Raw genomic sequence first — 12,125 nt, 5'->3', positions numbered from 1 at the left:
GGGCCTCATTTACCCCATCTGCAAGATGGGACCATTTATACTTGTTGACAAAATACATGAAAATCTGCAGATGCAGGGTGAGTGTAAATTATTATTTATTCTATTTTTAATTTCTACCCTAATTTGCATCTGTGTGGTATAATCCTACTGTAATTCCTCCTTGAGTTTTGCTTTGTTTTATTAAACAAGCAATTTACTTGTCAACCTTTGGCATATTAATAGCCTTCTTTTAGGTTTTTGCATATGCATAATAATTGGTGAATAATCATTTCCCCTTCAAATGGAGATGGATACTCTAGAATTCCTGATCTTTTCAGCCCTTCCTTGCTACCCACCATCTGACTCTGGTTTTTTCAGCTCCATCAGTCCTTTGTTGTATTTCAGGTGTTCACTCCTGTCCTATTTTTTGTGACCCCATAGACTAGACTGTCCATGGGGTTTCTTGGCAAAGATACTGGAGTGGTTTGCCATTGCCTTCTCCAGTGGATGAAGGCAAGCAGAGATGAAGTGACTTGGCCAGGGTCTCCCAACCAGTAGGTGTCTGAAGCGAAATTTGAACCCAGGTGTTACTGACTCTAGGCCCAGTGCTCTATCCACTGGGCTATCTAGTTGCCTTAATAGTGCTATCAGTCTATGAAGCCCCTCTAAGTTCTTGGGCTTGGGAGAAAAAAAGTGCACTTGGAGAAAATATTCATGATATTTTAACAAGGTATATTTGACTGGCCTCCAAGCAGGACTGCAGTTAAGCCACCCCCCAAATCCTACCTATCCGTTTCTTCAGAATTCTGGTAGAACCCACTGCCCTCTTGACATTACTTTCCAACATCCCTTCGAGTAAGAATGGGAAAATCCTTTGAGATGTGTGAGATTTTCCTCCGTATTTAGAGCCTACTTGTTTTTGTCTTGTTCTTGTTGAAAAATTAATTACCAATACATGGATGGAATATTTTTTGTAATATTCAAGATCTCCTTCTGAGTAAAAGTAGGTAGGTACAAGTCATGCCAGTTCTGAAGTCTGACTCTGGGAGATGTCTGAGGGGAATGCTTAATTAATTTTATTTCTGTCCTACATCTTAATAACTTACTTGAATTTAGTAGCTCTCATTTATTTAACGCTTTAAGGTTTATTAAGTGTAAGGTATTATAAGCAATATTGCCCCCATTTTACAGAGAAGAGAGACTGAGGTGACTTGCTGAGATCACCTAGCTGGTCAGAGTCACTCTTCTGCTGTTTCCTGTGCTGCTATCATAATGGGACATGGAGAATGGGCTGGTGATAGGCCATCTATCACCATAATCATGGGAACTAGATGAACACTACCCCTCCCTATTTCTTAAATGAAGAAACAAAGGCTCAGAGAAAGATAGATTGTTGCCCATATCACACAGCACCTTCCTGGAAGAATAGGCTTGGAAACTCAGGCCCTTCCACAAGGGGCTTTCTTTTGCCCTGTGTCCTGTTGGAGAGGCCTTGCTTTCCCAGGATGTTGCAAATCTGGCACGATCTCTAGGAATGAGCTCCCATGTCTGATGGTCTGGAGAGCTGGAGGTAGAGGTCAGGGGAGGAGTCAACTGGGCTAAAAGGGAATGCCAAGCCCCAGAGTGAATGGGAGCTTGGGGTCCTGGGCTGGGACTCATCTAAGAAGCTTTGCGAATCCTTTCCTTCCCCCCTTCTCTTTTCCAAAGGGGAGAGTGCACTGAAACCTTACGAAATCGCATCCGAGAGCTCGAGACAGAATGCAAGAAGCTAACGATTGACATGAAATTGAAAGAAGACCAAATCAGAGAGTTAGAAATTAAAGTTCAGGTAAGGAAAAAATCCCCCTTCTTGATGGAAGAGGGGAAGAAAATCCCTCTCAAGAATGAAAAGCGGCAGATGGGGTGGGGCCCTGACAGATCTCATTTCCCCCAAAGTCTGCTTCCTAAGAAAATGTCAGTCAGTCAGTCAGCAAATATTTGTTTTGTCTGCTGCCTGCCAGACACTGTCATAGCAGTTCTTGTGTCTGAAGGAGGAGAGCTTTGATAAAATTAATCTGATGGTACAATTTTTATGCCCGCGATAAGGAATCTGAACCTTAGACTTTGTTGGCACTCGAAAGGGCCTGAGAGGCCCTCTAGACTATAGGACTATCGGTCATTCGCACGCAGAAGACACGTGACATCTGTCTTCTCACTGGAACTGCACTACAACCTTAGAGGACAGCAAGGCCTTTTTATCCCCCTTTATGGATGAGGAAACTGAGGCCCGTGAAGGCAAAGTGAGGTGGTCGATACCTTGTAGAGAGTAACCATGGGGGTTGGGACCCATCCAGGTCTGACCCCAGCCCCTGGTCTTCCTGATGCCCTGGCTGCTGAGCATGAGACCCCTCACGGTGGCTTGTGGCCCACTGCCTCCTTCCTCAAATCCCACTGAGGCCTGCCTCCTGGCAGCGGGGTGCAGGCTGATAGAGAGGAGCTGGGGCTGTAGCTGGGGCTGCCAGGTCTGTGTACTGCCTTTGTGAGGTTGATCCTGGTGGCGCCATGGCCCCAGCCAGGGGCCCTTCCTTTGCCGGGGATTCTACGCACCTTTTGAAAGTGCCAATTCCATGACTTTCTTGTGGATGTATTTAAAAAGTGAGCTTCCTGCTACAAAATACGTACTCTAAGTAATCAGAATCCCAGCTAGAATGTTGGGCTTTGGAAGGGCCTTAGAGGCCGTATAGTGTGACCCCCTTCCTTGGGTCCTTGCACGCTGCTGTCAGTGGGAGAACCGTGGCAGAGGTAGGTATCCCATTCCATGTTGAGAATTGTTAGGAAATTCCTTCTTGTCTTGAGACCAAGTCTGTCTCCCTAACTCCCAGCCATAGGCCTCCATTTTGCCCTCTGGTCCAAAGAGAAAAGGGCTCTCCTGGCAGTTTCCCGGGCAGTCTGAGCCCATCTGTTCAGCTGCAGTTCACTGAAATAGCAGCAGGCCAGGAATTCAGCCTTTGTTGCTCTCCACAATGCTGACAAGGAGCCTTCTCTGGGCAAGGGCAGAGCGCTTTGTTGCCTCGTCAGAGGCCCATTGCATATGCAGATCGCTTTCACCAAGTGCCTGCTTTGTGCACCCTAATGTAACCATACTCCCAACAGCAGGGCTCCAGCCCCCCAAACTCCAAGGCACTTACTTGTGCTTCGTCTGCTGAATTCACAGGGGTAGAATTTGAATGGAGAATTCAGACTCTTTATTTAGTTCAAAATGAAACCCAAACTACTACTTAATGGTTCTTGTTCATTCCTTGACTTGTTGCCTTCCCCCCAGCACTGCATACAGCAAGCACTTAATCTGTGTCTGTGGAATGGAATGATCTCTTGCTGCTGAATCTTCCCAGCCACCTAAGCTGGAAAACCTCAGTCATCTTCAGGTCCTTCCTTTTCCTTCATAGTCAGCATCCCACCCGTAGCCCCCTAGCCCACATCTAGCCATCACTGCTGTTGGCTCAGCCCCTAAGATAACCCTCAGGTGCCTCACTCATCTCCTGCTGCCCCCACCCCAGGACATACGGCCCTCCTCACCTCCTGCTGCCCCCACCCCAGGACATACGGCCCTCCTCACCTCCTGCTGCCCCCACCCCAGTGCAGACAGGCCCTCCTCACCTCCTGCTGCCCCCACCCCAGTGCAGACAGGCCCTCCTCACCTCCTGCTGCCCCCACCCCAGTACATACGGCCCTCCTCACCTCCTGCTGCCCCCACCCCAGTACAGACAGGCCCTCCTCACCTCCTGCTGCCCCCACCCCAGTGCAGACAGGCCCTCCTCACCTCCTGCTGCCCCCACCCCAGTGCAGACAGGCCCTCCTCACCTTCTGCTGCCCCCACCCCAGTGCAGACAGGCCCTCCTCACCTCCTGCTGCCCCCACCCCAGTGCAGACAGGCCCTCCTCACCTCCTGCTGCCCCCACCCCAGTGCAGACAGGCCCTCCTCACCTCCTGCTGCCCCCACCCCAGTGCAGACAGGCCCTCCTCGCCTCCTGCTTGGACTTTTAGAACAGTGGCATTGGTGCTGGTTTCCCTGCCCCACGTCCTCCTCCCCACACAGTCCATGAAACTTCTCTGAGCCACCCCTCTCCTCAGAACTCTTCAGTGTCCCTCATTGCCTCCCAAATGAAATCTCCATTTGTTGGCCAGACAGTCAGGGCCGGGCTCCCCTCTCCCAGCTTTCATCCACCTTCCTTTCCGAAGCTCTGTAGTCCATCCGAATCAGATGGCCTGCAGTGCCCCATGCTCCCCCTGTGCACACCTTCCCTTGGCCCCCCACCAAGTTCATGTTTGTACCATGGGGCAGTGGAATGAGTGCTGAATGTAGAATCAGAGGTAGAGACCCTACCACTTATGTCCTGTGGGAGCTTTGGCAAGTATCTTACCCTCTCTGGGCCTTGGTTTCCTCATTTGTAAAATGAGGGGCCTGGACTGGAGGAGTGGTGTCAAACTAAAATAGAAACCTATCGCTAGCACAGCATATTGACTCGGAGTACCTTAGAGTAATGTTATTTATGTTGTATTGTATTTTTATTTGGTTAGTATTTCCCATTCACATTTTAATCTGGTTTGGCTGGAGGCTGTTCCCCTCTGCACTAGAGGATTTCTGAAGGCCCCTCTGCATCTAGTTCTGTGACCCCTGGATCTACCTCTCATGTTTGGAATGGAACTTCTGCCTTCCTCTCTCTGCCTTCCCCCCTGTTTCTGCTCCTCCCTTGTCCATGTCTCCTTCCCTGATGCACCTCACTGGAGCCAATCTCGCCTCACCAAATCTCTACCCCCTACGATGTTTGGATATCTCCTTTGCAGTGCTTATGGGTCTGCCTTGCGGTATAGTTATGTAAGTGGGTGTTTTAGCTGCTACGAAAGTGTGCATTTCTTTCGACTGTTCATCATTATTTGTGCATAAATCGTCCCAGAACCGGTCTTCAGCAGGTGTGTGTCTTTGTTGAGTTGACTGGTTTCTCTTCCCTTCTCAGGAGCTCCGGAAATACAAAGAGAATGAAAAGGATACAGAGGTGTTGATGTCAGCACTGTCAGCCATGCAAGATAAAACCCAGCACTTAGAAAATAGCCTGAGTGCCGAGACGAGAATCAAGCTGGACCTTTTCTCTGCTCTAGGTGACGCTAAACGGCAGCTTGAGATTGCCCAAGGTACGGCCCAAGGCAGGCAGCAGGTGTTTATTAAGCGCTTACTGTGTGCCAGGAAACACTGGGGAGAGGCAGAGTGTTCAAAAAAAGAATCCATGGTCCTTGATCTCCAGGAGCTTACGTTCTAATGGGAAAGACAACATAGAAATAACTGTGTACATGTAAGACCTACATGTACAGTGTAAGTGGAAAGTAATCTCAGAGGGAAGGGAAGGCAGGGAACGGAGGCCAGGGAGGAAGGACCAGGACCAGAAGAAGCTGCTGCCAGAGGCGGTATTTGAGCTGAGTATTGAAGGATCCCAGGGAAGCTGTGATCCAGAGGGAGGCAGGGGAGGGAGGAGAGCATTGTGGAGCTGAGGGGTGCCAGGAAAGAGGCACAGAGTGCACAGGTGGAAAGTCGTGGTCTGGGGACCACCAGGAGGCCAGTGCAGCTCAGTCCTCAGGGTGTGAAAGGGAGTGGGGTGTAGGAAGGAGCCGGGTTGTGAAGAGCTCCAGGTGCCACATGGAGGAGCTTATAATGAATCCTCAGCATAATTGGGGCTTCTGGAATTTGCTGAGACGGGAGGGACATGGTCAGAAGCAGCAGCTGAACAGAAAATGGGCTGGATTGGACTGGGGAAAGGGTTGAGGCAGGGAGACTGATCAGAAGGCTTTCTCAGTATTCCAGGCAAGAGGTAGGAAAGAAAAGGAGTAAATATCCTTGGAGAAAGAAGGTCTCATCCAGTCCTCAAAAATCCAATTTTATGTTCAGACAGTATAGATTTTACAATGATCAGAGTCATGAAGAGCAGTCCCAGGCATTGAAAGTCAAGCAGTGTGTTAACAAATAGATGTAAATTAGAGGGTAGGGTAGTAAGTCCTAACTCTAAGACCATTAAGTTATTTTTTAAAGTCTTAAATGTTCTGTACTATGAGCTGCTCTAGCTCCTTTTCTTCCTCCCATAACCCTTCCCACACCACCAGAAACTGTAGGTCCTGATGGACACAGCCAGCTAGCTGCCGATCTGCTTCATGCAGACCACCTCATGTCATGCCTTGTGTCAGAGCTCACAGCAGTGTAATGAAGTACAAATCCAAGGGCTCCAGAAATGACCGCCCTGTGTCTTCCAAGGGTCATACAACTCCCATTCTCTTTTCCCCCCCCATTTTCATCATCTTCTTCTTCTTCATCTTTTTTTGTTGTTGTTGAGGCAGTTAGGGTTAAGTGACTTGCCCAGGGTCACACAGCTAGTAAATGTCAAGTGTCTGGTCTGAGACTGGATTTGAAGTCAGGTCCTCCTGACTCCAGGGCCGGTGCTCAATCCACTGTGCCATCTAACTGCCCCTTACAAGTCCCATTCTCCAGACAATCTGGGGCAGGCTTCCTTCCAGAGGCCAAGCTGTTGGACTTGAGAAAGATCAGGTCCATTTGAGATGACTACCCAGTCCCAACAAGCCTTTCTAGTTATGGCCACCAGCTCCCTCTGACAGGGGCTCAGGGAACCTCTGGAGTAACCATTCATGGGCAGGTACTTCAGCAAAGCTGGCTACCATGTCTGGTGCCTGCTGGGTGATGGAGAGCTGTCTGAAGTCTCCACATGAGAGGCTGTTGCCTTCACAGAGATCTGTAGGTTGGATAACCTGGTCACAAGCTCAACCAGCTGGGCCACACTGACCCTGCTACCCTGGGAATACCAGGTAGATGTGAATGAGCCAGAATGTGGCGTGAGTCCTCTGGGCAGACTAGACACAGCCTGTGGGAGTTCTGCAGGATCTTCAACCAGTGGCCATCGTAGGAATCAGGCATGTGCGAGAAGGTATCTTATCGTGGAAGCCTCTTCCCAAGAACATGGTAGAGCAAATCACCCAAAGCAAGAAGAAGGTTCTGGCAGATCTTCCCAGAGGACTCCCCCATGTTAACCCCACTGACATCCCAGTGCCATCTCCCCCAAGTTACAGCCTGGAGACGGCTGGTGCCCGGAAGCTGCCAGAGTGCTTCGGGCACTGTCACTTCTCTCCTCAAGAAGTTTCAGTGATTCCTCATTGCCTCAGGGTTTGAAAACAAGAAGCCTTCCCATCATTTCCTCTCTCTGAGCTTTTGATCAGGCTGACTGTTTGCCCAGCATGCCTGAAATGCACACCTTCCTCTCTGCTGCCCATAGACCTGGCTGCCTTTCCTGATCACCTATATTGGATAGCCACACCCAGTTACCGTGTGTGTGTGTGTGTGTGTGTGTGTGTGTGTGTGTGAGTGTGTGAAATAGGTCTGTATGTCTTTATGTTCATGTTATTTCTCCCCAGTGAATGGGCACTGGTTGATTTGTCTTTGTATCCCAGAACATAGTAGGTGCTGCATAAATGTATAGTGACTGGTCAGTTGGCCATTGTCCTGTCTGTAGCACCTCATGATCCATTTGTTGGTAACCCCAACCCTGGAAGGGAAGCAGTTTGTGTAGTTCTTGTCTCTCTTTCTCCCTGTTGGTAACGTGATGCACCCATGGTCACCCAGCTGTCCAGGTGGCAGAGAAAGGCCTCACACAGAAAAAGGCCTGCGGATTCCAGGGGCAGGAAGTGCCCTTGTGCCACACAGCCACGTGTTGAGCTGTTGTCGGCTGGGGGCACACGGAGGAGTGGAAACTAGGTGTGCCTCTTTAAGAGCAAAGAGGCCATTGGAGACCTCAGACTCGGAGCTGAGGGCAGGCCAGAACCTGATTTTGGTTGGCCTTTTCTAATTCTCCCTGACTAGAGACGTGTTCTTATCTCTGTCTGTCTCTGGTCTTTCTTGTGACACTGAAAGGATCGGTCCGTCTTCAGAACCGTTGGCCCCCAGGCTTTGAGCGGGATGTTCTGAGGAAGGCCCTCAAGCAGCCTCCCCCTTTGAGAGGAGAGGTCCTGCTCCATCCCTTCTGCAGCCTTTGGTTGAGCACCTGTCCCATGTGGGCACGCAGTATGTGCCAGAGAGGGACAAAAATAACAGTGCAATAACTCAAGGAGCTTTCATTCTCTTAGGGGAAAGCAGGTCAACTTAGACACAGACATTTAAATACAAAGTAGATACTAAGTGACTGCTGGAGGAAGGATGCTAGCAGCTGGGGTTATTGAGATGGGCCTCATGTAGGAGGTGGCATCTAAGCTGACCCTGGAAGGAAGATAGAGGTGAAGCAGGAATGCATTGCAGGCCTGGGGGACAGCCTGGGCAAAGGCATGGAGGTGCAGTATTAAATAGAGGGTCGGTAAGGGGTAAACTTTGGCTGAGCACAGAGGACTGGAAGGACAGGAAGGCTCAGTAAGAGCTGGAGAGTGAATGTTTAAAAGGCAAACAGTGGAATGTGTGTTTTATCCTGGAAGGAATAGGGAGCAAAGGAGCATCAGAGAGGCCGATATGCCTAAGGCTGTGCCATAGAAAGATCCCTTTGAATTGGAAAGGGAGCCTGGCATTGGGAAGAGAGCAGTTAGGAGGCTGTTGGAGTAGACCAGTAGTCCAAGCAAGAAGTGATGAAGGCCTGAAGTAGTGCTGTGTGGATACGAAGAAGACAACAGGCCAGGCCGAGTGTGGAGGTCAGGCAACAAGCCTTGGCGACTGGTTGGAGATGAGGAGAGAGGGAGTGGAGGTAGAGTGTCCCAGGCTGGCAGACCAGGGTGATGGGGAGTGAGGGAGTGGAGGCAGGGTGTCCCAGGCTGGCAGACCAGGGGGATGGGGAGTGAGGGAGTGGAGTCAGGGTGTCCCAGGCTGGCAGACCAGGGTGATGAGGGGAATGGCAGCCCCCTCATTGCTTTTTGTGTGTGACTTGTATGAATTGGCCTTCCCGCTTTAGAACTACACTTTGTGAAGGAGAAGGCCTTTCTAATAGTGATGCCACACATCTCAGTGGCCCCTGTCTCCATGTTAATGACACGAGAACCATCTGAAGTGAGGATGTTCCCACTTGCCTGATACGTCTGCTATTCTGTCAAAGTGCACAGTGTGAGTCCTCAGCTTATTCAACATGTCTGACTCAGAATCATAGAATCAAGGTTGGAAGAAGCCTTCAACCCCACACAGTGCCGGGGCCAAAGGGCACCAAAGATGTAGAGCTCAGAGTGTCCAGGCTAGAAAGGACCTTAGCACATGAACACCATCTTGAAGACCCATCCTCACCGTGTTCTTCAGCCCCATCAGTCCACAGAGGAGCGCATTGAAGCTCTAACAAGTCAGATGACCTCGAGTCACCCAGCAAGTGACTGCCAGAGCTGAGCCTCAAGCCCAGGCCTCTGCACACCCAGTGCGGTGCATGGTGGGCCTTTGTACTGGGCTGCCTTCTCGATGTGGTGACACTCTCAGGCATGGCGGCATCGCCACTAAATTCAGTGGTGACCGTCCAGGAAGCTGGGCTGTGGTCATCTGTGTATGAGCAAGTGTCTACCCCCTCAGACCCGAGTCAGTGAAGGGCCTGAAAACCTGCCCTCCGGACCTAGAGAAGCCACAGTTGTGCAGCTGTGGTTTTTAGTGGGCCCGCTGCCCAGATTATTGGCTGTTTCCTCCTCATAATTTACCTCTAAACACCCGTCCTCTTGAATCCAGGTGCCTCGGAGGCTGTCAGAGTGAGGGCGGGCCCTGTCTAATGCCGTACCTTTATTCTTGCAGGGCAGATCATTCAGAAGGATCAGGAAATCAAGGACCTCAAACAGAAGATCGCAGAAGTCATGGCAGTCATGCCCAGCATAACGTACACTGCAGCCACCAGCCCCCTGAGCCCTGTTTCCCCCCATTATTCTTCCAAATTTGTGGAGACCAGCCCATCCGGACTCGATCCCAACGCCTCTGTCTATCAGCCCCTGAAGAAATGAACGCCAGCTTTGTGTTTGCCCGACATTTGGGTCACGCGGAAGGCATCGCAAAGGAGCATCTCTTGCAGTCAAGATAAAAAAAAAATTGTATTGTGTGGGACTGTATATGTTGTCATTTGAAAAAGAGAAAGGGGGTGGGGGGTGGGGAGAACATCCAAGTCTGATTAGAACTGCCCATCAGTTTTTCTTGTAAATTTTTAGAAAACCTCACAGAACTTTGCAATTTATTTTTCTCGGCCAATGCATTAAAACAAGTCTTGGATTTCACGGAGCCAATTTTGCCTTTTATGTCCTCTTGCATGGTTTCCTCTTGGAAAAAAAACAACACAGGGCTCTGCTTGATTCTTAACCCTCTCTTTTGGTTTGTTTTTTATTTTTGTTTTCTGTTCTTAATTTTTTGTTTGAAATAATCAAGCTAAACCTGCAGATTGGATTCACATGGAATAATGATGAAAATTCTCTTAGTTGGAAAGGGCTCAATAATCTAACAAAGCTTTGATTTTTATAACTGGTATTAAAGAAGAGGATGTTGATGTGATAGGGAAAACGAATGGATTCCCACCCCCTCAAAGGGCCAAACAAATTTAAGGGGCATTGTGGAAGCAGACGGGGGAAAAAACAAATAGCGTGAATGGCCAGTAGTAGAATGGTGGCTGTTGCTTAAAGTCTTTGTATTCCCCCCATGTTTTTAGTCCGTGAGCTTCGCTAGCAGTCCTTCTCACAGTGCCTTGGGAAAGAGACGTTTCAAGAGGAGACTCGGTAGTTTTAAAACCATTCCCCCTCCACTGTCATTTAGCTTCAACATCGAGCTCATTACAGATCATCCTGCAAACAGGCTGTACCGCTGATGGTGGCGACCAAGGTGTTGCGCCTCTTCCGGGTCTTGAGCATTCTGTCACTTGCCTAGGTCGCACTGCACCATACCACACCACATCATGCCACACTCTGCCCTGAGAGAGCCCAGGTAGTGAAGCAGAGAAGCACTCTTGGGGAGGGAGTGCCGGGTTGTGCGCTGTGCTGTATGCCAGAGGCTGTAACGGTGGCCAATAAAAGCAGCACTTCGGGCTTTGTGGCTTTTTTTATTTACACTGTGATTTTCACTCTACACCATCTCGAGTTTGACAGCTGAGCATGACCAACTCTCAGCTATTGTGCCAAGGAGTTTTGTTTGTGTTTTTTTAAAGAGTTCATTCTTTTAAAGAAACTCATAAATTTCACAAAGACTTCAGTTTCAGATGTATATTATACATTGGTAGAAAACTGCACTGGCAACTTTGGGAAGTGTTTCAGAATTGGGTAGGGGTGGGCAGGGAAGGGAGCGAGGGCAGGCAAGGCAAAATTCTATCTGGACACTAAGAGCCTTCAGGAACCAAGTGATCAATTTGGTTTCCTTGCTGGGGATTCTAGAACACAGCTCTTTTCAAAAGTTTCATGTAATTGGCATGTAATGTCTCATTTAAAACAAATTACATAGAATAAGCAAGTCAGTAAAAATAGCAATGTTAAAAGATTCATCACTTTAATCACGGGCCTTCTTTTGGTATAAAAAACAAACCAACAAACAACTTTTCGCTTCAGCCAGATGTGCATGTTGCTGTCATTTTGCATTTTGGAATCATCTTGTGTAATTGTCACCATAAAAGTGTTACTCAGAACTGTCATGGATTTTTCATCTTTGTGCAAAACATGAAAAATTGTCACTGACTCTTTGTGTTGAGGGTTTCCCCCATTTTGCTCCCCTTTGGGACGTCATCTTCGTTCAGCACTTGGCCTTGGCTGCGTTCTTTTATTCTGTGGGGTTTCAAAGAATAAACATTTTCTTGCAGATACAACTACCTTTCTGCCGTTTTAACTTTTAAAAATGAGACCAGCAATGGCGTGTGTCCTCCGCGGGGTGAGGCTGCGGCACTAATTTTTCCCCCTGCCCCCTCCACCATTCCAGGTGGTAGTTGAATAAACACAGCCCAAATCTGCTCAGGAGAAAGCAGAAGCCGGCAAGTTGGGGGAGGAATCTGCCTTGGTGCTCTGGGAGGCCAAGAGTTCAAAGATATAGAGCTCTATATATACATATATGTATGTACTGTACATATATATATGTGTGCGTGTGTATATACATAATATAGTTTTTATGTGTTCCTTATATAAAACATGTCCCTTTTTTTCTCCCTAGGCAT

At 48.8% G+C, this 12,125-nt stretch overlaps 1 protein-coding gene across 4 annotated transcripts in view; it reads left to right on the top strand.

The window, feature by feature from the left end:
- MACO1 (macoilin 1) overlaps positions 1–11,783 on the top strand; it is a 79,057-nt gene extending 67,274 nt beyond the window's left edge. For all 4 annotated transcript variants that reach the window (XM_020983140.2, XM_020983139.2, XM_020983142.2 and 1 more), the window contains 3 exons: positions 1,687–1,807; positions 4,974–5,148; positions 9,749–11,783. In XM_020983140.2, the coding sequence (XP_020838799.1) occupies positions 1,687–1,807; positions 4,974–5,148; positions 9,749–9,951 (499 nt within the window). In that variant the 3' untranslated portion in view covers positions 9,952–11,783. The remainder of the gene's footprint in view (positions 1–1,686; positions 1,808–4,973; positions 5,149–9,748) is intronic.
- The last annotated feature ends 342 nt before the right edge of the window (positions 11,784–12,125 follow it).

Source organism: Phascolarctos cinereus, unplaced genomic scaffold, assembly GCF_003287225.1.
Source record: "Phascolarctos cinereus isolate Bilbo 61053 unplaced genomic scaffold, phaCin_HiC Scaffold_726;HRSCAF=1367, whole genome shotgun sequence".
Lineage (NCBI taxonomy): Eukaryota > Metazoa > Chordata > Mammalia > Diprotodontia > Phascolarctidae > Phascolarctos > Phascolarctos cinereus.
Note: the sequence above shows the minus strand (reverse complement) of the source record. Positions and strands in the feature narration are given on the sequence as shown.